Source organism: Camelus bactrianus, chromosome 2 (genome assembly GCF_048773025.1).
Source record: "Camelus bactrianus isolate YW-2024 breed Bactrian camel chromosome 2, ASM4877302v1, whole genome shotgun sequence".
Lineage (NCBI taxonomy): Eukaryota > Metazoa > Chordata > Mammalia > Artiodactyla > Camelidae > Camelus > Camelus bactrianus.
In genome coordinates, this window is record NC_133540.1 from 64,759,487 (window position 1) to 64,786,270 (window position 26,784).

At 37.6% G+C, this 26,784-nt stretch overlaps 1 protein-coding gene across 2 annotated transcripts in view; it reads right to left on the reverse strand.

Annotated features, from left to right (window-relative positions):
• Positions 1–24,453, reverse strand: part of BANK1 (B cell scaffold protein with ankyrin repeats 1) — a 382,399-nt gene extending 357,946 nt beyond the window's left edge. For both annotated transcript variants that reach the window (XM_074343227.1, XM_074343221.1), the window contains exon 1: positions 24,194–24,453. In XM_074343227.1, the coding sequence (XP_074199328.1) occupies positions 24,194–24,278 (85 nt within the window). In that variant the 5' untranslated portion in view covers positions 24,279–24,453. The remainder of the gene's footprint in view (positions 1–24,193) is intronic.
• Between the last annotated feature and the right edge of the window lie 2,331 nt (positions 24,454–26,784).

Sequence of the window (26,784 nt, forward strand, 5' to 3'; positions counted from 1 at the left end):
ATGGAATTAAATTAGAAATCAGCAACAGAAAGATTGCTTGAAAATCCCAAAATATGTAGAGATTAAGCAGCACTCTTCTGAATAACACATGGGTCAAAGAAAAAAAATCTCAAGAGAAATTTAAAAATCTTTTGAACTAAATAAAAATGAGAATAAAACATCAAAATCTATGGGGTGCAGTGAAAGCAGTACTTAGAGAGAAATTTACAGTGTTGAATGCATATATTAGAAAAGAAGAAAGATCTAAAGTCGATAGTCTAAATTTTTACCTTATGAAACTAAAAAAAGAAGAGCAAATTAAATCCAAAGTAAGCAGAAGAAAGAAATAATAAAAATTAGAGCAGAAATCAATGAAATTGAAAATAAAGAATCATTAGAGAAAATCAACTAAGCCAAACCTGGTTATTTGAAAAAGATCAACAAAATTGATCAGCCCCAGTCAAGCTAACTAAGGGGAAAAAAAGAGAAGCCACAAAATACTACTATCAAAAATGAAAGAGGGGATGAGATCCCCTCTACAGATCCTGTGAATATTAAAAAGACAATAGAGAAATATTATGAACAACTCTATCTCCACAAGTTTGATACACAAGTTGAAATGGACCAATTCCTTGAAAGACACAATTTGCCAAAACTCATACAAGAAGAAACAGACCATTTGAATAGGCTCATATCTGTTAAAGAAACTGAACTAAGAATTATTAGCCTCCAAAAAAAGATAGCACCAGGCCTAGTTGGGTTCACTGGAGAATTCTACCGAACATTTAAGGAAGAAATTACACCAGTACTCTATAATCTCTTTCGGGCCATAGAAGAGAGGGAATACTTCCTAAATCTTTCTATGAGATCAGCATTACTCTTATACCCAAATCAGACAAAAATACAACAGGAAGAGAAAACTGTATACCAATATCTCCCAGGAATATAAGTGCAAAAATCCTCAAAAATATTAGCAAATCAAATCTAGCAATTATAAAAAGAATTACACACCATGACCAAGAGAAATTCATCCCAGGTATACAAGGCTGGTTCAACATTCTAAAATCAGTTAACGTATCCATAACATCAACAAACTAAAAAAGAAAAATCACATGATTATATCAATAGTTGCAGAAAAAGCACTTGACAAAATCCAACATCCATTCACAATAAAAACTCTCAGCAAACTAGGAATAGAGGGGCACCTCTTCAAAATGATAAACAACATCTACAAAAAGCCCAGAGCGAACAGCTAACATTAATACTTACTGGTGAGAAACTCAAAGTTTTCCCACTAAGATCAGGAAGAAGGAAAGGATGTTCCCTCTCACCACTCCTTTTAAACATCATACTGGAAGTTCCAGTTAATGCAAAGAGGCTTAAAAAAAAAAAAAAAAAAAAAAAAAAAGGAAAACAAAAATTATACAAAGGGAAGACTGGTAAGGAAGTAATAAAACTGTCTTTTTTCACAGAAGACATGATCGTCTATATAGAAAATCCAAAATAAAAACTACTAAAACTAAGTAATTACAGCAAGGTTGCAGGATACAAAGTTAATATAGGAAAGCCAATTGATTTCCTAGTTACCACAATTAACATAGAATTTGAAATTAAAAACAGAATCATTTATATAAGCACCGCCCAAAATAAATACTTAGGTAAAAATATAACAAAATATGTGTAGGATCTATACATGGGAAACTAAAATCTCAGAGGAAAGAAATCAAAGAAGTAAATAAATGGAGAGATATTCCATATCCATGGATAGGAAGACTCAATATTGTCAAGATGTCAGTTCTTCCCAACTTATTTAGATTCAATGCAATCCCAATCAAAATCCCATCAAGGTGGTTTATGGATATTAAAGAAAACTAATTACAAAGTTTATGTGGAGAGGGACAAGATCCAGAATAGCCAATACGATATTAAAGAAGAAGAACAAAGTCAGAGGACTGATATTACCCAACTTTAAGGCTTATTATAAAACAACAACATTCAAGACAGTGTGGTACTGGCAAAAGAATAGACAAATAGATCAACAGAAAGAATAGAGAATTCAGAACTACAGTTAACTGATCTTTGACAAAGGAGCAAAGGCAATACAGTAGAGCAAAGATTGTCTTTTCAATAAATGGTGCTGGAACAACTAGACATCCGCACATTAAAAAAAAAAATCTCAACACAGGCCTTACACTCTTCACAAAAATTAACTCAAAATGTAAAATTCCTAAAAGGTAACACAGATGAAAATCTAGGTAACCTTGGTTATGGTGATGACTTTTTAAAGTACAACATCAAAGGCACAATCCATGAAAGAAATAATTGATAATCCAGACTTCATTAAAATTAAAAATGCTTTCCAAAATACAAGGTCAATAGAATGAGAAGACAAGACATAGGCTAGGAGAAAATATTTGCAAAAGACATTTGATAAAGGACTATTATTCAAAATATAAAAAAAACCTCAAACTCAACAATAAGAAAATGAATAAACCAATTTAAAAAATGAACTAAAAACCTGGACGACACTTTACCAAAGAAGACATACAGACGGAAAATAAGCATATGAAAAGATGCTTCATATCCTGTGTCATCAGGAAAATGCAAGTTAAAACAATGAGATACTACTACATACCTATTAGAACAGCCAAAATTTAAAAAACTGACATCACTAAATGCTGGTGAGCATGTGGAGTGACAGAAACTCATTTATTACTGGTGGGAATGCAAAATAGTAAGACACTGTGGAAGACATTTTGGTAGTTTCTTACAAAACTTAACATGCTCTTACCATATGATCCAGTAATCATGGTCCTTGATATTTACTCAAATGAGCTGAAAGCTATGTCAACACAAAAATCTGCACAAGAAATATTTATAGCAGTTCTATTCTTTACTGCCAAAACTTGGACACAACCAAGACTTCCTTCAGTAGGTGAATGGATTAATTAACTGTGATATATGCAGACAATGGAATATTTTTCAGTGCCAAGAAGAAATGAGCTATCAATCCATGAAAAGACATGGAGGAACCTGAAAAGCATACTGATAAGTGAAAAAAAGCCAATCTGAAAAGTCCACATACTGTATGATTCCAACTATATGACATTCTGGAAAAAGCAACATTATGGAGGCAGTAAAAAGATCAGTGGTTGCCAGTGGTCAGGGAGGAGAATAGGATGAATGGTTGCAACAGAGAATTTTTAAGGCAGTGATACTACTCTATGTGATATTGTAATGCTGGATACATATCGTTATGTATTTATCCAAACCCATAGAACATACAAATACCAAGAATAAACCCTAAAATAAACTATGGACTTCAGGTTATTATGATGTGTCAAAGTAGGTTTATCAACTGTAATAAATATACCAATGTGGTGAGGAATGGCAATAGTGGGGATGCTATGTGGTGTATGGATAGGAGATATAAGGGAAATCTCTGTACCTTTCACATAATTTTGCTGTGAACCTAAAACTGCCCTTAAAAAAAAAGTCTATCTAAGAAAAAATTATTAGATGGGACAATTTATTGAAATGAATATGCATAATTGGTACATTTCCTTAAATATGTGTTTTAAGTCAATAAGAATCTTAAATATCAGGTTAAAAATCTGTAAGTAAACAGGAGATTGGATTTGAAGAAAGAAGTTATAATTTAAAACAGAGAGACAAAGCAACAGTAAATGTGAAGGAGAGTTTAGGTGATGTGGGGAAAGTGTAGAAAATGATGTAATAAATCTGTCTAGGGTTCTGGAAAGTGGTAATGCAGAAACTTGGGAAATGGTAACATTATGTCTGATGATTTCCCGTAATTTACTGAATAATAAGCTTTTACATTTAAAAAGCTCACCATATCCCTATCAAAATAATTTTAAAAACACCTTCACCTAAACATAATTCAGCACTAATGCAGAACACAAATGACAAAAAAAGGTTTTATAAGCAACCAAAGAGAAAAGAAAGATTACCTAGAACAAAATCGCAATTAAGTGACAGCTGATTTCTTAACTTGTTGAAAACCAGAAAACAATGCAAAAATTTCTTTAAAGTGCTGAGAAAAATAACTGTTAAACCTAGCATTCTATATGCAACAAAAGACATATATAAACAATACAAAATCTGAGTGTTGACCAACAAAAGCTTTTCTTAAGTAACTTCTAAAAGATATACTTCACAAAGAAGGAACATGATCCCAGAACACAGGTTTGTAATTCAAGAGGTAATGATGAATTAAGAAAAGTATGGATGTGGTTAAATGTAATGGAGGGTTCCTAGTATAAAGCTATACACACACACACATACGTACGTATATAGAGATAGACAGATATATAGATAGAGATATGTAAAATGTGTGGTATTTAAACAAAGATTGAATTATTACAACCTAAAGGTTATAAATCTGGGTAAGTTGTGTGTAGTTAAAGCACTCTAAAGAAAAAGGGTAAACATACTAATTAAATTCAGATTTCACAAAGTTAAATTTGAGCATCATAATTTCTATAATCTATAAAAAATATTTAAGATACTGTGTAACTTCCAAACAAATAGAAAGAAAAAAATGTAATAATGGGGGAAAATATCAGTTAATGTAAAATAAGTTTTGAAAGAAAAAAGTGGGGAAAATAGAGCACATAATAAAAATAGAAAATCTCAAATGAGATGACAGAAATAAGTCCAAACATATAAGAGATCACAATCAAATGTGAATGGCCTGAATATTTCAGGTAAGGAACTAAGGTTTTCAGACATTCATATCAACTATAAATATAGAAGACATATGAAAACAAATCCTGGGGGAAATTAATGAGAGAGAAAACAAATATAAAAGACAAAATAAAATTAAAAATTACAAAATCAAATGTCAAAAGTTATTACGGAGGGACACATTAAAGTTGCTAAAAACAAAATTTGGTGAGTAAATTGAGGATATAATTGCAAATGAGTAGATTTTTTTAAAATGCTTTAAGGCAATTGATTTGAAAATTAATATTATATGGACAGACGCCCAGAAAAACTAAAAACAAAGTAGAAATCTGAGTAATACTATAACATTTAAAGGTATTAAATCAGTATCTTAAAATATTTCCACAAAGGAAACAGCAGGTCCAAAATGAATTTTGCAAATGTATTTTACCATATACTCAAGAAAGAAATAATTCTGATTTTACACAAATTATTCTTGGGATCCAAAAGAGGGAAAATACCCCATTTATTTGGTTAGGCTAATATAACCATGATTAAAAAGCTAGAGGATGGTATAAGGAAGAAAAAAATATAAACCAATAATGCAAACAAGATAAAACGAAACAAACTCAGTCATATATCTATATATATAATATACACTATGTCATGACCAAATTAAGTTGTTTCCAGGAATGAAAGGTTAGCTTAACCTTAGGGAAAAAAGTCTATTAATATATTTTACCACATTAACAAATCAAAGGAGATAAACTATATTATCATCTCAATAGATGCAAGAAAAGCATTTAACAAAATTCATCAACCATGTAGGGAGCCTTGAACAGAAGGGGACTTCTTTAATCTGACACAAATACAAAAACAAAAAACCTAAAGCAAACATCAATAAGAAAGAAATCCACTATCTTACCGCTGTTTAATGTTGTGCAAGAGGGCCCTTTGAGAGCAATAAAGGAGATAAAATAAAAAGAAATAAACATTATGAACACTGGAAAGGAGTAAAAAAAAATCCAATCATTATCCCAGATGATATGATTTTGACCTAGAAAACTAAGAACATTATACAGATAAATTATTAAAATTAATCATGATTTTAACCTGGTTGTTGAATAAAAAAATCCATTATACACAACTCAATTGCATTTAGGAGATACAAACATGTAGAGAATGCAGTTTTTTTAAAAATACCTGCAAAATAGTGACAAAATTAAAAGTAACCAAGAATAATTATTTTTAAAATGTGCAAGACCTTAATGAAGTAAATTATAAAACTTTACTAAGAAGTATTAAATAAAATACACATATGGACAAAAAAAAAGATTCTGCTGGATAATGAAACAATATCAGAAAACTATCCAACGTTTTCAAATTTACCTATAGATCCAATATGAATCTGGCTTTTCAAGAACTTGACAAGCTGACTATAAATGCATATGATAAACAAAGGAAGAAATATAGCTAAAACTTTCTGTAATACGAAGAGGGTAAGACTTTCCCCACCAGATAGCAAGACATACTAAAGAACTACAGGAATTTAGACAGTGTGATATTGGCACAGGTATAAACAATGTTATATGGAAACAAGACAGCATTATATATCAGTGGAGAATGGATAAATTGTGCTGAAGCAATTGTGGTATTCACATGAAAAAGTAAGTAAATCCGAGCACTATTTCACACACAACATGAAATCAATTCCCTGTTATTAATAGGCTTAAATGCATACATAATAGATTATCTTGTTAATCTTGGGACAGGAAAGATGTTTCTAAGCAATATACAAAGAACATGTTTATGATTTTGGAAGAAACTAGATTTAAACAAGACATAAAATATGCAGACTCTAACGGAAAGGAATGATAAATTCAACCGTATTAAATTAAAGGCTTTGCTTGTTAGTTCTGACTCAGCTGTTGTAATAATCAGTGTAACAAATCATGTCAAATCAAATGTCTTATAATCATAAGCATGCTTTCTCTTGTGCATGGGTCTGCTGGTAGGCTACATATCAGCTGGGCTTGGTTCCAGGCTTGGGGTTGGGCTGCAGTTGCTCCACATGTCTTCCTTGGACCATTGGCTAAACCAGCGCATGTTCTTCTTATCGAAAATGGCAGGAATATAGATGGTAAGCCAAATAGCACAAGCATGTTTAATGCCTCTGCTTGCGTCACATCTGCTCATAACTCACTGGCCAAAGCAAGATACTTGGTTGAGCCCAACACTCAGGGTATCATACTCCCATGACTCTGGAGGTGGGGGGAGTCGTGGCTACATGGCAAAGGCTGGAAACCTATCACCCTATTACAGGAGCGTGAACAACTTGGCACCAATATCCCCACCAACCACAGATAAGCCATATCAAAAGCAAGTCAAAATTCAGGTGACGGTATCTACCACACATATAACTGGCAATGCATGAGTCTCCCAAATATAAACACATACCATACAGATCAATTACAAGACGAATGATAGGGTTGAAAGCGGGCAAAAGGTAGGAAGAGGCTTTTACAGGAAAAAAAAAAAGTGTGAACGTGCAATTAAAAAGAAATGCTTACACGGCAAACTGACTGTACTTCAATAAAAAAAGAAAAATAAATGCTCAAATTTATCGCAGAGAGATCAAATTAAGACAGCATGTCACACTTTCATATTTGTAAAACTTAAAAATGCCTCACAATATCAAGGGTTGATAAGAATACAGAGCAACTGAAACTTTTAGACACTACTGGTGGGAATACAAACGAGTATATTCACTTTGGAAAGCAGCTGACATTATCGTGTAACCACAAACATAGTTAAATTCTTTGACCCAGTAATTCTACTCCAAAAACTCTTGCCCATGTACTCCAAAAGACATGTACATTGCAGCACCTTTGTGAAAACAAACAGCCAGAAACAACTCAAATGTCCATCGAATGGTGAATAAATAAGAAATGGTAAGCCAAACAATAAAAAATTTATAGCAAAGATAAGAAATAAACTAAATCTCTCTATACCCACCTGGAATAATACCAAAAATATAATGTTGATTTTTAATAAAAAGCAAGTCTCAGAAAATATAGAGGGCAGATAACTATTATTTGAAGTTCAAATAAAAGTAAAACCAAATAATATTGTTGCTTAGGGGTTATTAATATATTGTAAATGTATAAAGAAAAGCAATAGAATGATAAACACAAAATTCAGTAAGAGGTACACAGAGGTCTTGAACAGCTCTTCTTGTTTTATTTTTAAATGTATCATGAGTACATGGGGACTTGTTTTACTAGGCTTTATGAATATATATATATTCACTCTTTATAAAACTTTGTATATATATCAACTCTTTTATAACTGAATGAAGTCAAAGCTTCTATTATCAAAATTATTAGCAAAATTTTGTTTTTCTTCTTGAGTTTCTACAATCTTTTTGCAAACTGGTATTTAGCCATCTGCATATCCCAAACTTTAATCACTGTGGTTTCTGTAACTTTTCAGTGTTTCCCATCTAGACATTCTCACTACAATATTGTTCTCCACTGTTTTTGAATTAGAATGAGAAGCACTAAGCATGTGTTCAACTAGTGAGGAATGCTGACAACTGTAGCTTATTCAATTTAGTGCTTAAATTTAGAAATGTACCAAGATCTCACGGAAAGAGAGAAATCAAGGTAATATTTAAAAAACAGCAACAACAGTTGTTAAACATTTTCTCTATGCCAGCCAGTGTGATCAGTAATTTACCCTGAAATAACTTGGAAAATGCCCACAACTGCCCCCTGGGCTAGGTTCTATTAGCAGGCTCACTTTACAGGATTTGAGGCACAGAGTTGTTATGTAATTTGTTAATTTCCCAATGTCACACAGCTGTTAAGTGAAGATGACATTGCTTCACACTCCTACTCATATCCACCATGCCATACGGAACTGAATGTTAAGACAGAATCACAGAGCAATCAACTCAACTGTCAATGCACAAAACATGAAGTGGATTGTCATTTGTAAAATATAAATACCAATATTTTAAAAATCTGTGAATTAACTGAATAAATTATGCACAGGATGGTACCATTGGTACTTTGCTGTGTATCCCTGTGTCCATATGTCTTCTCTCATTCCTCCGACTCTTCATTTTTGTGCCTCACTTTCTTTTGGCCATTTTATTTCCCCTCCTGGGATATCTGTCCTTATTTCTACTCCCAAACTGTCTCTTTTGCAAATCTGCCACGAAAAGAAGTTTAAATTGCTTCCTCTATTGAAATGAAAGATAAATTGTAACAAAGAGAGAGAGGACCCTAAGTAGTCAGAATTACTTTAGTTTGAAGTAACACTCTCTAAATAACTGGCTTATTTTAGTTATTCAGTTTATCTAGTATGGTGACTCTTTTCACCTTCAGACTCTAGAAATTTGAAATTCCAGTTCAGTGTGTCTCAAACCCAGGGCTCTGGGTTATGCCCTGATTTCAGAGGACCATTTTTTGAGTTCCTTAGATCTGGTGCAACCCTTGATCCATTTACTAGGAGAATGCATCAAGTCCTAGGACATGTGTAAGGCTGGCAGGCCAAATGAAACTACGTAACAACTCACTTCACATTCTCACCCCGAGTATGTTTTTCCCACTAAAACCATGATTTCAGCCTTTTCCCCATGGAACCCTGAACCAGCACTTGCCCTGACTTTGATCACCACCTGCAGGATTTCCACACACACCAGAGGTCACCTTGTGGTCACCTCATGGAGAGTTAAAGAAAGCTGTGAATCTGAGATCAACAAGCCTCATACATTCAGCAGAAGTCTTTAGAAGGGGACATAAGGCATACCTGGCCTCAAGTCATTCATGCACAACATAGCCTAGCATGTGATCAGGTTCACAGGTCCATGGTTAAGCCTAAAATCATCAATCAATAGTCTACTGATAAACAATTTCCCTCTCCCATGCCTACCCACTAAATCAGTGCATCTCAGTGGGAGGTGATTTTGCGCCCCCCCCACCTGCCTGAGGACACAACATGGTTGTCACAAGGTGGGAGGCAGGTTGCTATTGGCATCTATTGAGTAGAGGCCAGGGGTACTGGTAAATACCCTACAATGCACAGGACAGTGCCTACAATAAAGAATGAATGATCTGGCCCAAGATGTCATTAAGTGCCAGGTTTGAGAAACCCTGAACTGTATTGTTTATTGAGTTTCAAGGAAACTTCCATCTGTCAGCCTACACAGTATCCACTCACCCCTTCTTCCTGCCAAAAGAACCCTCACTTCCTTAAATATCAGACCATCTTCAGTGGGTTCTGGGCCCTTTAATTAGTCTAAGCTAATTATACCCATATATTCTTTTCCTTGCTTTAGTTTAGGACTAGAGGAAAAGTGCAATTCTGTCAAGTGAGATATGACAGTATAAATGCTGAAAGGCTTCAGAGGAAACCTCCTTTTCTATTAAAAAAAAAAACAAGAAAAAAAAGGCCGCACTGTCTTCTCTTCTGGCCTGTGAATATTGTGCAGAATGTCTTACCTGAGCTCGTACAACTGCCTTGCAACCATGAAGGAAGCAGATGACAGGCTAAAAATGCCAGAGCTGAAAAATGGAAAAAACAAAACAAAACAACCCTGGATCTCTGATATTGCCATTAAGCTGCTGACTTAATCAGCATTAAAAATGCCATACTTCAAATCTTCCATGTCATAATAGATTCTCCTTATATCTTCCTAATTGTTACATGTATTTCCTGTTATTTGCAGCTGAAATCATGCTGATGCATGCCTATGGGCCATTCTGCCTCTCAAGGAAACAAAGTTGGAATACTAACTATTATTAGTTTTCTTGGTATTGTAGAACTCAAATGAAATATGTGATCGAGAGGCAGCTATGGACTGAAGCTTAACTGGGATCCCAAGAATCACCATAGCATGTCCCACTAAGAACCTAGGAAACCCTGTTCTTCCCTGGAATGCATAGGATGCCTTCGCAACACTGGAGTTGTCTATGCTGGCCGATCTCTTTTCAGAGGCCCAGCTCAATGAATAGTATGGGGACCAAATAAATAGAACCCTGGAGCAAATGGTAAAATTTCATAGAAATCACGCCAGGAATTTTCCTGAGCCTTTTGTTCCAACCTCCGATCTCTGTCATCACATTTTAAACTTCATTCACGCTGAGCATCAGCTCGTGTCTAAGAATGAAGGTGAGACTATGCTACATATGTCCCTCCAACGGGATTTGCCATTTGATTACCTAACCATCATCTCTTCTCCACGCCATTCAGCACAGCCGTAAGACCTCCAAAAGCTCTGCGATCGTCTCACTCCAGGGTCAGTATCAAATCACACACAAATGTTATACTGTATTTTGAAGTAGCAGAAATCCTAGCAAATGCAAGTCTTCAATCCTAAATGCATTAAGTCAATTTCATTTTGATGTATTAAGCAAATGTCTTTATAAAGTAGATACAGAAGCACTATTAAAATCAATTACAACCAGTTACTAGGAAAATAATCATTCTTTTGGTTTTAGACAAAAACTTTATTCAAAAGAAAAGCCAAAGGAAGCTAGATCTCTAGATTCCCAGAGAAGAGGAATTTGGTTACCACTGCCATCTTTACAAGTACTATGCTCTACTGTCTCAGACATAATTTTAATTAATTTGTAACCTATGAATTATAGAACAGATTCCTAGCATTATTATCTGCATGACCTAATAAACATCAATATTTCCACGTTTCAGATCTTCAGGGAAGATCATAACAGAGTTATCACTGAGTCTGGCTGTCTGAGCCCATCTTCTTAATCCCAGTTTACTGATACATCTAGGATCTGATTAAAGGTCCCAGAGGGAAAAACAAAAGTTGGGAAATATAACAGCAATGGATTAATTTCCAAAGATATTAAAGCTGATAACTCTTCTTCTCACTAATTAATAACATCAGCATTTTCCTTCTGTTTCTAAGGGTGAGGGTCCTGGAAAAATTCCACAATAATCTGACCCTTCTTTAAAGAGAAACCATTAACCAAGAAAGCATTTCCACTTTGCTGAACAATTAAATCCATCACACTGCAACTGACATTCTCAAACATGCTGGAAGAAGCTGCTCAGTAGAATTTCATTCAATGAACCCTTGGCACGCATCTCCTGAGCCTGTCCTTTGAAAGGCAGAATAGTAATACCTGTAGTGCTAATGGGTCGACTGCAGCAGTCACTTCAAGGAAGGGGCAGAGTGACACTGCATTACTTGAAAAGGTTTTCAGCTACAGCATCTCTAGGGATTTACAAGAATGAATAAGAAGCTATCATTATTGCAAACTCAGATTTTGTAAGTATCTGTGCTGGCCACTTGCCCACGTACCATGAGTAGTGTAGTTAGAGCACTGTGGTAATGGATATTCCTATTTTTACCATGTCGAATTCACGTTTTCAGAACATCACACATGCATGCAAACACACTGATAAGAATATAACCACTGTATCTAGAAGCAAACATTCATATCACATACATTTTTATTAAAGGTCATTAAATTTGTTCCAAATAGTTTCAGCCCCAAACATTTGGATGAGCAAGCACAGGTAAATTTTAGTCTTAGTTTAGTGAGAAAGTCAACCTTTAAGAATATTGAGACATTATTCATCATTGATGCTGGGATCCAGGCGGACAGGCAGAAGGTTGTTCAATTGTTTATGTTTTTATTATGTTATGTCTCCAAGTGGACAGAATCTTGGAAGGAAAATAGACACTTGAGAGAGAGCTTGTAGCCTTTATTTCTTCACTCTGAACATAAGTAGTAGCTCAATAAATATTCTCATTTGTACATGGAGACTGACTGATTGATCCAGTTGCAAATGTTTTATGGAATTTGGAGACAAACTAGAAAAACTCGTATAGCATTTTTAAAGTCTAAAATGGTCAAGTGATGTTTTAAAGATAAAACTGTTAATAGAATTTGGGTGTCTTTTAGCATTTTTAAGAAGGATATAATTTTCAGTGCTGGCTGGGCATGCTCCCCTTTCCAGATGAATGTTCACACTCAGAACCCATAGCTTCACATTTAGACATTGAGACATGAGTGTAATTGGTAAAGTAAGGACTATTTATTACAAGTCTTTGTCAGGAAACAAGGCTAAATATGTATTTAAAGCAGGCTCACTTTGGAGAGTTCAGAGAACCCGGAAGCCAGGCAGTCTCTGGAGAATCACAGCAGAGGGGAGAACAGGAGCACAGGCCCCAAGCAGGATGGGGAAAGAGGTGTGCTCGCATTCCTAAGGAAGGGCAAGAAGGCCTGTGTGGCTGGAACAAAGGAGGAAGGGGGAAAGCTGTAGGAGGGCTTCAGAGGCTGTGATCAAAGCATGCATTTTATCCTGGGTGAATGGAAAGTTATCAGAGGATTCTGAAGAGAAGAGTGAGGAGATCCAACTTAAATTTTTAAAAAACGTATCAAATGTTCAAAATGATCATCAGTTATTAATTACCTGAATTAAATGATTATAACTTTTCCTCTTACTCAAGCCACTTACTTACACAATAAAAATTAAATTTTGATAGTTGGAGAATTATCTAAATTTGAATAAAGAGAGGATTTTCAGTGACACAAAACACACTCTGTAGAAGCCCGGCTATGGAAGACCGGACCTTAAGGCTCCCCTGGTTTGCGGCTTACCTGGTTTGATGAGCTCTTGATGCATGGGGAGTTTCCCATGATGCATTTGGAAGCTTTAAAATGTAAGTAAATTCGGCTTTTGCTTTTTTATGTTTATCTGCACAGATACCTTAACATGAGAATATAAAATTGACACTTTCTTCCAGATTAATTTAAAAAAGGCAAAGTGAAGGTCAGGGATAAGCTGTATCACCAAAAAGATTCAAGGAAAGACCATAGAGTGAAGCCAACGTCACTGTCTCTGAGAAAAACTCTAATCTCACTTTTATTTAGAAAGAAAACTACATAGATATTATAATAAGCAAGGTGAGAAGACAGTAGAAAGTCTTGCTTACATCTTTATCCTAATTTTCTCTTTGTATGATGTTAGACAGTCTATCTCTGCCTCATACCCCCATCTGGAAAAGAGGATAATATTTATCTGTTTCACTGAGGTGCTTATGGAAATAATTCATATGGGTGAAGTATTTTGAAAAGGAAATGTACTGAATAAATGCTATACGTTAGCAGGTGACTGCATTTTTAAAAGAATTATTGTAACAAATAATAAAAAGCTGTACTATGACATTTCACTGCCAATTACCTCCTTTTGTACGACTTACGCTGTATTTAAAATAATAATGCAAGATTACTCAAAATAAGAATAAGCTGTTAGGTACTTGAAATTACATGAGTTGTCAATTGTTAGAAAGGCTTATTCTTAGCAACAAACCAAGTTCAACGTTTTAAGTCTTATACCTCCAATGAACTTGAGTAATTTAAATACATTGTCATTAATAAAATAAAATAACAACATTGAAGTACCAGTGTCAGAAACAATAGAGCAATAATCATATGTTTATCTTAATATTTTGCTTATAATTTCGCATTTTTGTATTACATTTGGGAATAAAGAAAATTTCCTCTGTAATGTAAGAATAGATTGCGTTGGATTTTGGCATACTAGGGAATGCTATATTTCATATGAGAAGACACGGCCTTTTGTTTAGAAAAATACCTTGGTGGTGGCTTTGAGTATAAAAGAAGTCTTCCTTGAACTGTCTTGAAGAAGAAAATACAACAAAAGGAGGTTGAGTGTGGGGTGGGGGAGGGGAGGGAGGCAGCGTCAAGAAGGACATTAGAACGGTAACAACGGGTGAGGCAGAAGCGAGGATGGTGTGACAGCTGGAAGGAAAAGATGAGCAGCAGCATGGTAGGAGGCTGTGGTCAGAGGACCCCTAGCAGTAGGAGTCCCTATGGAAGTTTTTAAGAAAATTTTACGTCTTAAGTTGTTTTCTCTGCTATCTGTTAGATGGTATGAAACCTCTCCAGGAGCACCTGCTCCTCTGCCCCACTAAATAACATCCTAAAAGCTACATGATGTGTACTGCTTGTCCCGTATGCTTTGGGGGAAGCACAGAAAAGAACGTGTGGTCCATGTCTGTGCTGATCTTAGATGAAGGAATCAACCTAGCTGCAGAAGGACATGCTAATCAGGTTGAGGTGGGAACTGGGAATTGAATTGGGATGCATACATCCCTGAAAATTTCCAGAAATCTCTAGAAAAGATATTGGCCTTCCAGTGAGGTATGGAATAGGACCATGAATGATATTTTTACAAATATTAAAGAAAAATTTGGCCCTGTGGTGACTCAATCTGATCACAGAATTCTAGGTTACAAATATGTGGTAGAAATTGTTATGGCAAATTGTTATGGGAATTATATTATATTCAAATATATATATTACTTATGCAGGTGGGTTCTAGGCTTTCAAAAAACACTAGAAATAACTTGGTTACTTATAATCTACTAATTTTATTTTTTGCATATGAACTATTTGTAGTCCCTTTTTGCTTTAAAATTTTGAAAATCAAATGTTACTTTACTTGAATCTTCCTGAGCCTCAACTTCCTATTTCTTCCATTTTCGGCTTCCACTTCCATGATCAAACTCATGAGCCAAAAGAATAACTAGGGCAGTCTAATCATTTCCATCAGTCCTCCAGGATGCATTATTGTATCGCCAAAACTCTGTAGGGACCAATCCTCAGCCTCCAAGGCCATTAAGTGCACAGAGAGGGCAGACGTCCCAAGTAGTTAGACAATTAAAATGTTTTTATCTACCCCAATGAACTCAACTTATCAGATGGCTAGAAAGTGTGCCTTAGTGTCGCACAGCAGCTGAGAGTCTGGACCCCCGCACTTCTCCCTCTCCATGTTCCCCAGGAGGGATGCCTGACCTCAGTGGGCAGTGCAGACCTCTCTGCTCACACAGGCATCACAATGTAGGCCCTGCTTCACAGCTGGCATTTCTGCATAGAGCATTGTGCCATTCTTCTGGAAATGGGAATTCTAGGCATTATGTGTCTCTCAGTGTAACCAAACAATGCCAAATAGACCAGGTCCATTTTTAAAGACCCCCCCCTTCACCATGTTAAATGCAGAAATATAGTACATATGGCTGTCACATTCGTCTTTATAAATGATTTGTTTATATCATAACATGATTCAGAAAAATTACCTAACCATCCATGCATAGCCAGACTCCACGATGGTCCCCAATGATCCTCACCTGCTGGTACTCACACTCTTGTCTAGTTCCCTCCTATGTTGTACCAAGGTTAGTCTGTGTGACCCCCTAGAAAAATGCAGAAGTGATAATATGTCAATTCTGAGATTAGGTTGTAAAAGACACTGTAACTTCCATCTTGGTGGCTTTTTTTCCTCTCACTCTTGGATCGTTTGCTTTGGGGGAAGTCAGGTTTTGAGCAGCCTGAGAAAGAGGTTCATATAGCAAGAAACTGCCAATGGCCACTTGAAGGAGTGCAGAAACAGACCTTCCAGCCCTTGTCAAAGTGCTCAGAGATAGCAGCCAACACCTGCAGCTTAAAGAGACCTGAGCTGCAACCACCCAGCAGAGGCCCTCCCAGATTCCTGACCTCCAGGAACGAATGTCATAATAAACATTTGTTGCTTCCAGCTGCTAAGCCTTGGTGGTGTTGGTTACATAGCAAAATAACAAATACATTTTCTTATCTCCTTCCTCTGGCAAGTGCCTGCCAGGACAAAGAGAGGCTTTGGCTAGCACACAGTACGGTACAGTCCTGAGGCCATGGCACCTCTAACCTGCGGTGCCTAGATTGTGGTTTCAATAAATACTACCTTGAAGAAGTTATAGATGAGAACAAAGTAGACAATTTGAAATCAAGATGCAAATACCAAACAAGCATGGCAAACAGGACAAAGAACAAAATTCAAGATAAATGGGGGTGTGAAGCCTGGAACACCCCTTCTGAGACTTTGGGGTTTCCTTATTTTGTTCTGTGCCCTCTGAAAAGGGCTTGCTAGGAGGACTTAAAGAGGCTTGTCTAAGCAGAGACTAATCTGACATTCAAGGGCTGCCACAGTTACGACCAATCTTACCGTTTCTCTTTACTAATCCCCCTCTGAGCTTCAAATAAATAGAGTACTTTCTTATCTCTAGGTTTTTATGGAAGCCTTTATATTCAACAGGAATTTCTTGCCTCCTATTCACATGACTCCTTGAACTGGACCTATCTTTTAATTCTGCCTGATATCTTTTTCTCTCTGCAATCCCTGCTGAACAACAGAACTCTAAGGGATTGCTCTCTCACTAAGAAATCAGTATCCATACCACTAGCATACTGTGTTCATTTTTTGTGCCTATCTTCACAATAAATAATTTCTAGAGGGCAGGAGTCTCCCTGATACATGACTGTATCGTCTCCAAAGATGCTAGTACAATACCACTTAATTGATACCAGTGTGATAAATATTGGTTAATTGACTTCTACAAGTTTTCTTATTGCAGATGGGTCCTGTTTTTTCGTGTGTTTGTGGACAGTTTTAAAAGTCAATCAAAAAGGAAAAAAAATCAATTCACCACTCAGCAATAACCGCTCAATATTTTTGTGGTATAGTCTTTTTTGAACAGATATACGTGTGTGTGTGTGTGTGTGTGTGTGGTTTGTAGTGTCTGTGTGTTTGCTATGTGTTGTGTATGTGAAAAGGAATCAAACTGATTATATACTTGCTTGTTTAATAATGAATAGCAACATTTATTCACTGAATGCCCCATTTTTAGACCTGGAAAAAAAATCTGGGGATGTAATTTTTAAATGTAGCTCTACATTAATATAAGGAGCTCTCTTGCCTGTAAAAGCAGTATGTCACTGATTTCAGACCCTTTCTGTGTTACTTCTATTACAAATAACCATGATAATAAACAACATCCTCAGCTGGAATGGATTTCAATGTCATGTCATAACAATACCATCAACTATAAAGGAAATAAACAACCATCAAACTATGTCAGTGAGATTTAAATAAAATGGGTAAAGAAGTCAACTGCAACTCAAAATTCATGTATAACTCACCTAATTTTCCAGTACTAACCATGGGAAGGGTTATAGCTACCAGAAAGTCTGTCTGCTTTCATTTTAGCATGCTTAAACACAGCTCTGAAAAGGACAGGAAATGACAGAATTGCTGCTCCCTTCCCCTACTAATAGCTCTTATTTTAATCTCTCCATTTCTACAGTTTTTTTAAAAAACCCATACCCATGTGACTTAACTGTTCAGTTTCATAAGCTAGGAAATAAGAAAATAATGGTATATACCTTACAATGTCTGGCATAGGGTAAACACTTAAAAATGTTTCTCCATATTACGCCTGTTTTGTTCTCTCACCCTAGTAACCACACTTTTGCATGCATGTGTGTGCACCCGCTCTGTCTCTCACGCATGCGCGCGCACACACACACACTCACTCACTTTCTTTAAACCAAGGAACACAACTATCACAGGCTCCCTGATGTGAGAGTTCTGTCTATGTTTCATTTTTTATTACTTTAAACAAGGGTCAGTTACATAATTAGAGGAGCAGGTAAGTACAAACTCACAAGTCAAGCCAACACATCGTTTCTGTTTAATAAAATCTTCATCATTTAAAAGAAAGTACAGAGTAACAACCACCAGAAGAAGGCAATTTGGATTGCTCTGAGACTGGGCATTAATACACAGTCAAAATCTTGTAACTGATATCAGATATTTCTTTTGTTATTGAGAATGAAGGGTTGGAATTTATAGATTCATAATCTATAGCAGAAAACAGTATTAAAAGCTCTGAAATGTGATCTTAATATTCTCCTAGTGCTCTCTGAACAATTGTTAAACGTCCTGCAATCCCGGCTCTACATTATGGCTGCAAATCCCCGCTGAAAAGTGAAGTCCTAATCCCTCCACAGACTCACTGCCGGCTCAGGGCTCCCACAGGCCAGAGGCAGCCTGGACATGACTGTCTTCACCCCCAAGCACACCTGCATCCAAACCATGTATCTCCGACCACATTCTCACCAACTGAACATGGTGGCAGCACCTTCCATGGTCCCTGTTGCAACTCAGCCACAGTGGAGTGAACTCTGAGAAGAATCTGGCAAGCAGTACTTAGCCTCCTATTCTCTCCTTTCTTTGTCATTTTATCTCTTCAGTATGTCCTCTCCTAAATCCACTCCCTCTCCAGCATCCTCATACTCTCTCTCTTCTTTACCTACATGATTTACGCTAAAGTACGAATGACCAAGGATTCTTGAAGTTTTATTTCCCCAGGCATTTGCATTCATTTGTGACCAAGCTTTAAATAATGGAACACATCGATAAAATGTAAGCATCAGTATTAAATTACAGGTATCTGGGGGACCAAAATTCTTTGGAAACACATCACATAGTCCCTAAATTAGGCCATCCTATTAGACAATATTAAATTTGAGAATGCAGTGACATGTAAGTGATATCTGTCCATCAGCTGAACAACTCTCAGTGCTTGGATCTGCTTTTCTATCACTGGACATTGGCCATAAGAAGGATATAAACAGCTCAGGTGGGGAAAAGAGTGACGTTATAAAGAAGATGGAGGATTTTAATAACAATGTCATCCAGTTGATTTTCAATAACTTATTTTATAAATATAATATTCAAAAGAAAATTGAATAATTTTTCAACAGTCTCACCACTCTAACCATTGTTTCTCTTTTTTAATGTGCATTAATAGTTCATTCATCAGTGTTTGTTGAGAATCTTCAGCATCCCGGAGAACTTGTCATGTCTCTTCTAATCCTATTAATCTTTATCCATGGAGAACTGTAATCTGTAACCAGAGCGTATTTTTACTTTTTTGAATTTTACTTTTTCTTTCACTTACTGTATCATAAGCATTTTTATATGCTGCTATTTCGAGACATGACTTCAATTAGATACACTTTTCAGGACAAAAAATGTTCTTGAGATGAGCCAAGTGAGAGGCAACTGGGAAACATGTCTTTCTTAGAATTAATGAGAGGTCTTATTAATGCTATGAAAGCCTTACTCACAATTCCAAACAAGTTTACCTGGAAAATTTCCAAGGAACATCATCACTTGTGCCCAGTGCAAGAATGAAGCATCTTTTAGTGGATTGGAGAGAAGCTAATAGCCCTTTGAGAGCTTACTAGATATCACTGATTTACATACTAGACATCAGTGTGTGCTCACAAGGTGTTTTTCAGACTTCTTGGCACAAAAGAAGTCTCTAGTAAGAAACTGAGTTGTTTTTGCAGTAAAGTTCCTAGAGACTTGTACCCTTCCCTGTCAAGCTTCCCTCAACTTTTAGAAACCAAATGACAGCGATGGACTTCCCAGGACGGAGGGCTCCCCTGGGGAGTCATGAGCCGCTAGAGACCGAGCTGCGGTATCTATTTTGCCTTCAAATGAAAGCAAACTGCACTAAGACACAGGACCTGGCAGGACTGTGAAGTGAGCACAGGAGGGGCAGGTGCAGAGAATTAGGGCATACTGAACTCTAAGGTTAAGAGCCAGCCTTCTAGGTCACCTTCCTATTTGTCTAAAGAAAACCCGATTCAAGGAGGAAGGCTGCAAAATCGCATGAAGCTCTCTTCCTTCATCCTTAAAATTATGGGTGAAGATAAGTCAAATTTTCCTAAATCAGGCCCTGGAAACAAAATAAAAGTTATGTGCTGGGCAAGGTGAGGGAGGAAAGCAGTCCCCAAGCCACAGTGTTCCCTGTTCATATCCTGCTATGACCTGAGAATCTTAGTTGCCATTAGTTTGGCCAGAAACTGAAGAACTGAAAGGCAAGGATGTGTGGATTCTGTGTGGATGATGGGGTGAAGGCATAAATAGAAGGGTGGTTAAAGATAACAAGATTTGCTCTTTTCTTTTTTTGACATAGATGCTTTGTTACGACAAAATTCTATCAATAATAAATTGTTTTTGTCATCATTTTGCCTAGCATTGACCTGCGCATCCACCCATCTTTCTCTTCCCACAGCACTAGCCTGTGCATGTACCTATCCCTGCTAAGGTAAAAGGGACCAGCCTGCCCCTGATACATCATAGTAGTCACAGAGTGGTGCCCAGACCACTAAGTATACAACACCCAATTCCTATTCCTCCCCTTTGCCTCCATTTCTACTATACCAGAACTGGCCTCAGCTGAGAGGGCTTGAAAAACTGCTAAAAATTACTAATAATAGTTATTTACTGAAAGCCTATTATGGGCCAGTCTCAGTCCATCCAATTCCAAATGTCCTACCCTTGCTCTTGAATTACATGTAGTATTTCTGGTCAGTATTTCCCTACATGTTTAACCTGTAACCAGTGTAGGGGCAGTATAAAATTAAAGACATTTTTCACTCAAAAATTCTTCAACCATTTAAACTGTGAATGAATATTCATATATGCAAGAGAAAAGGTGAGAGGAGGACGCCCCAAATCCCTGGACCATGTGAGTTCTCCATCTTTCCCGTTCTTTTCTTTCCCTTCCTTTCCCTCACTAATCTTCCTTTTCTTCTCCCTCCCTCCCCTTCCTCCTTTCCTTTCCTCCCTCCTTCCTTCCCTCCCTCTTTCCTTTCTTCCCTCCCTCCCTTCTTCCTTTCCTAGATGGCATGCCAAATATTTAAAAGATGAAAGTGATCTATATAAACCTGTTACACACAAAAGCCAATATACCTATATGAAAAGCTCCAAAGGCTCATATTTTATGCTCTTGCAGTGAATTAAAATGAAATTTTGTTTTAAAGTTCTTACAGAATAAAAAAGTATATTTATAAAAGACAAAAAATGACCAATCTTTTCCTCATGTGGCAAACCAGTTAAATAACTATCATTAGATTAAAGCAAAATTTAATTAAGGAAATAAAGAGACAAACAACTACCTTGGCATATTACAAATTCATGTTATCTAACATCAACTAAGATTTCACTGCTGCTTCTTGGCAAATCTTGTTTCCTCACTGATTTCATAACATAGCCTCCAATGCGGCTGTTGCAACCCTTCTGCTTTCCCTAGGTCCCCATCCTGCTTCCCTCATTTGCTGTCCTCACTCCCTCACTCTTATTCCTACTCACCCAGCTCCTCCCTAATTTGGTCCGTTGTGTGCCCTCATTCCACTCCCCCTCACTAGCATCTCCATCTTCCCTTACCCATGTGCTTCCTGCACCTCTGTCTTTAATAGAGTACTTTAATAGGTCAATGCTGGATAGCTCTGCAAAGGAAAGGCACTGTGCTGGTCATCACTTCACTTCACTGTCTCTCAGCGTCAAACTCACCCATTTGCCTGCTCTGTGAAAAATGGACCTGGATTTTTAAAATATTTTCCTTCCTTTGCCAACTTGCATGATTTTAAGCTTTATCAGTAGAGAGGGGATTGGGAAGAAATGGCAGGATGAACAGGGTTCTGCCTCCCACTTGCCGTGTGCCCCCTGGTGGCCTGCTGCAGTCACTGCAACATGTGCAGCTGCTCTCACAGCCTCTCCAGCTCCTAGCCCCCAGGGCAGTTAACATTCTTTATATTAAACTTTCCCTATCCAAAGCAAAAAAAAAAAAAAAAAAAAAAATCATCATCACATTACACACGTCAGATCCTTCATTCATCACATACTTCAGATCATCACATACTTCATATTCCAAATCTTGAGTCTGGGCGGTGGGCTTCCAGTTGTTCTTTATATTGTCTACAAAATATACCTAAGATTTAAAAAGTCTGTTTATGGACCGATGATGTCAGTGCATCACGACTGAAGAAGGTCAATCTCATTCCTTGCATCTGAGATCCTTGAAAAGAAGGGAGTGAAGAAAACAGTTTCTTCCCACACACCCCTACTCTCATTTTTCACTTCAGGAAAAAAAAAAATCAAGAGCCTAAGTTATAATCTAAGAAATCTTCTGTCTAAAGTATCCACCCAATATTTTTTTTGGTGGGGGGGGGGGGCTTCAATGGAGTGGATGTAAACAACTGGGAAAAATTAATTCTTTACTTACATATATTTTAACCCTGAGGATTAAAATGAAGTTGGGCTCTACAAATGCATCAAAAATACAAGTCTCAACTCAAAACCTGAACTGTTCAAGAAATTCAATGTCTAGTTCAACTAGTCCCTGACATTCATCCCAGCCTCGTACAATTCCATTTTTAGCGGAGTTGCCTCTGTGCTCTAAGGAGTGGGGGAAATCAGACCATTAGTTACCACTTTCTGAGATCCAAAAGGTACTTCAGTGATCATCTCACACAGGTCACAGCTGCATTCTTCCTCATCCCAATCCAAAGGGCCCAGTAGGGCTCACTAGAGTGTAATGGGGCTCTCCTCACAGACCACCCCCCCCCCCCACCAGTTCTGTATCTGCTATCTCCCTTGAAGCTTTGACGGTCATTCCACTCCCGCTCCATGCTGCAATACAGACAACTGAGGACTGTGGCACACGCATCTGCCTAGACAAACCACACAGGGCTTTATTTCCTTTCAGGGGTTTTGTCTTCTCCTTGGGTCTACCCTGTAGAAAAGGCTCAAATACCTTCTGCTATCACATCCCCCCAGATTCCTCTACGGTTTGACCATCACTGCTGCACCTCAGCTTACGTGGAGCAGGAAACAGTTCTCCTGAATCTCAGACACCCACATCAACTACCCTTCTCGCTTTGCCTTTGGCTCTTCTCCTCACCCCCCAAACCTGAAGTCTCCGGGAGCTGGAAGATTTGTTCTGACTCATCAAACATTCTCTGTTCCCTGAGTTCTCTTGGTGGAATAGACCTTTTGAAATTTTACTGCGTTTCTGCTGCAATATTCCTTCCCTAAGGCAATCGATGCTGCAGATCCTAGATGCCTAAACTACTTCTTAGTATTACAAATGATCACGCTGCCACAGTGTCTGTTCCCACTGACTCTAAAACTATCTATGCTGATATATCCAAACACAAGGCTCCTCTAGTACTGGGGCTACCAACTGCACAGCGCAAAGCACACCCTGTGCACGCTTCCAGTCCTGCTTTTTACAGTGCTCACCCACCACCTTCCTGTTGAATGACGCACAATGCTGTGGAGCCTGCACCAGTGCTTGTTTCCTGCAGCTACCACTGCTCTGCCTCCCGACACTGACCGAACAATAACTGTTCAGCTCCTGAAGTGCTGCTACCACTGTTGCTCAGGGAAGCCCATCAGAACCTCAAACAGGATGGCCACAGTGTTTCCTGCAAGTTGCAACTCCTCTGCTCAGGCGGAACTGGTTTCCTGCTGACCTTGAAGATACTGACCTGACCTGAGCTATTAAGATACTGATCATCAAGATAGCCTGGCTACTATTGTGGACAACTTCCTCAATGGAAAGAGCTTCCTAAGAGAGCTCTTACTATTGCTCTCAACCCCACCATGTACCTTGCCCTCCTGCCCCCAGAGTCTACTATCATCCAGCAGTAGTACAAGACTTACAAAAATGAAGTCAAAGCACAATGCTCATCTGTTCCAAGCCCCCCAGGGGCTCCCCACATAAGCGGGAGTTAAAAACTAATTTCTTAGGAAGGTCCACACAGTCCTATGTGATCAGACTTCCCATTACCTCTCCAGATGCTCTTCCTGTTTGCATACTCGGCTCTGGTCTCTTTGTCTTCCCGTGGTCCTGGAACGCACCTGCATGGTTCCATCTCAGAGTCTTCACACCAGGCCTGTCTCCTTTCCCTCCAATACTTCACTGGGACTAGCTAACTCACTCACTCCTGTGTTTTTTTTCCCCAAATACTTGCTTAGAGGAGACCTGCTCACTGAAGCCTACCCTGGCCACCCCACTTAAAGCTGCACCCGCCAGCATGCCTCTTCTCAGATTCCTTCTTCTCACTGGCACTTTTCACCTTCTAACATACCTCATACATTGTTATTTTTGGACCATGTTTATTGTCCTCCTCCCTCTACAACAATGTAAGTTCCATGATAACAGCGATTCGCATCATTGACCTTTTCACTTCTCTATTTTCATCACTTAAAACAATGCTTGGTACATAGTACTCATTTAAGAAATACGTATTTGTAGAGTGAATGTTTGATGCCTGATTGTCCAGCAGGTGGCTGAGAAGCAACGAGTGCTCTCTTCCATTTGGTATCAGCAGAGCTTCTTCATAGAACCCTCCAAAGGGAAGCACAGCCCTTGGCATCTTCTCTGCCTCAGCAGGGGTCTCCCTATTCAGTGATTCAGTCTCCAAAAGAATTTAGGAAATGTTCACCCTCATTTCTCTTTGTAAGGGACTTGGGCAGGTACCAGAGTCTTTTCCACCCCACAGATCTTTCATAAATGGACTCGGTAAGCCCAAAGACTTCCAAGCTAATCAAAACCATGATGCTCTTTTCTAAATTCCTAGTGTTTCTAGATGAACATGATCCTCCTAAGACCATGAGAGGAATAACAGGAATACATGCTTTCATGCTTTCCATGGAGCATCCTCTCTGTCAGTTACTACACTGAGTGCTACATATGTGTTCAATTTAATCCTCAGAACCACCATGTAATGTAGGTGTTATATACACTTTGCATATAGACATAAGGCTCAGAGAAGGAAAATAATATTCCATAGTTTACAAAGCCAAAAATCTCATAGTTCAAAAATATTTCAGACACTTTGTGAGCCCCTGCAATCCTCATAATAAAGACATGTATTCGAAGACACAATTTGTCCTCCCTTATTTCTACATTCTAGTAAGTTCATGAGAACTACTAAGATCCAGGTGGTGTCTGCAGCACCTGTCAAACACCTGCCATGTGTTCACTGCTCCCTAAATATGTATTAAATGTAATGAAATCAAACTTCATCCTGTGTAGGAACACTGTATTTTGACAGAAAGTAACCCACAAAGGTAGTTCATTAGATGCCTTAGAATGCCTTGGAATGATGAGTAATTATGGGAAGCTTAGACATTGGATAGTCCTCAAGAAAGTTATAAGGAAAAGATTTAGATCATTTGCAATTTGAGATGTGCCACCACGTTATCGCTGATTTTCAGCAAATAGCAAGAACCACAAAATTCCATATATTTTTATCAGCCCTGGAGGAACAGTCCACAGCAGTAGATTAGGAAGTAATGTCCCCATGGAAATGGTCAATGTTTCCATCTTTGTTACTGTTGTTTCAAGTACTTTCTGAAAGAAGGAGTCCACCTCTGTGGGCATGAATGAAAAAAATCATTAGGTTGCCATAGGATCCACCTGAATTATGGGTGACTCAGTGTTGATGTGGCCAACATCATTCGTACTTGTGTCACTTGACAATGACTGTCTTGCATACAACTGCTTCTGTCATACTACAGCCATATCAGGCCTATTTTCACTGTCTCTGCATCATAGTCAGACATATTAGAGATCCTCAAACATTCTGAATTTCTAAAATACAACAAAATCGTGGTAAATTCCCAGCTATAACTTTTAGCTTAACCTCTAGAGTGAGTTGCATGATTTTCATTCTGACCATCTGGAACTATGACTAGGCTTAAAATGGTTTTTAAGTAAAAAATACCAGACTAACTAAAATAGTATTTCTAAGACTCGTTTGTAATTTGCTTAGAAAACAAGTGTACTCAACCTAAAAGGAAAGAGATTATTTGAGCTGCCATTTAATCCCTAACGATTTCATTGTATTATTTACTCTTTTTCACATCCAACTGGAGATAGTGTCTCTCCAGGGAGTTGCCTCTGCTGGCTGCGGGACTTAGGCAGCAGGATTCTAGGATTACTCGGCTGTGCCAGCATTATTAGAGAAATACAACATTGGTTCTGGTCTCCCATCTTGTATTCTAATCCTCTTCATTTCTTTTGGAGAGACTGTGGCATACTCTCAAAGAGTTACTTTCCTATAGGTGTAATTTTCAAATATCTAAATGATGATAGCCCAATTTCATACCAGAAATCTCAGGTGAGGTGATAATAATATACATTATTAGAGAAATAAAAATAAATTATACTCATAAACATTCAAAGTTGTGAGGCCAAGGACCTCATCCATCAATTCTGAAGGATCCAAACATGGATTACACTGTACCTTAACATAACAGCATTAGAAACAAAATGATTGAACAAAACATTTCAGCAAACAATTCTAGGTTAATATAGGTACATGTGATATCTCCAGAGATCAGTTTATTTCATTTTCCAACACGTTCTTAAAG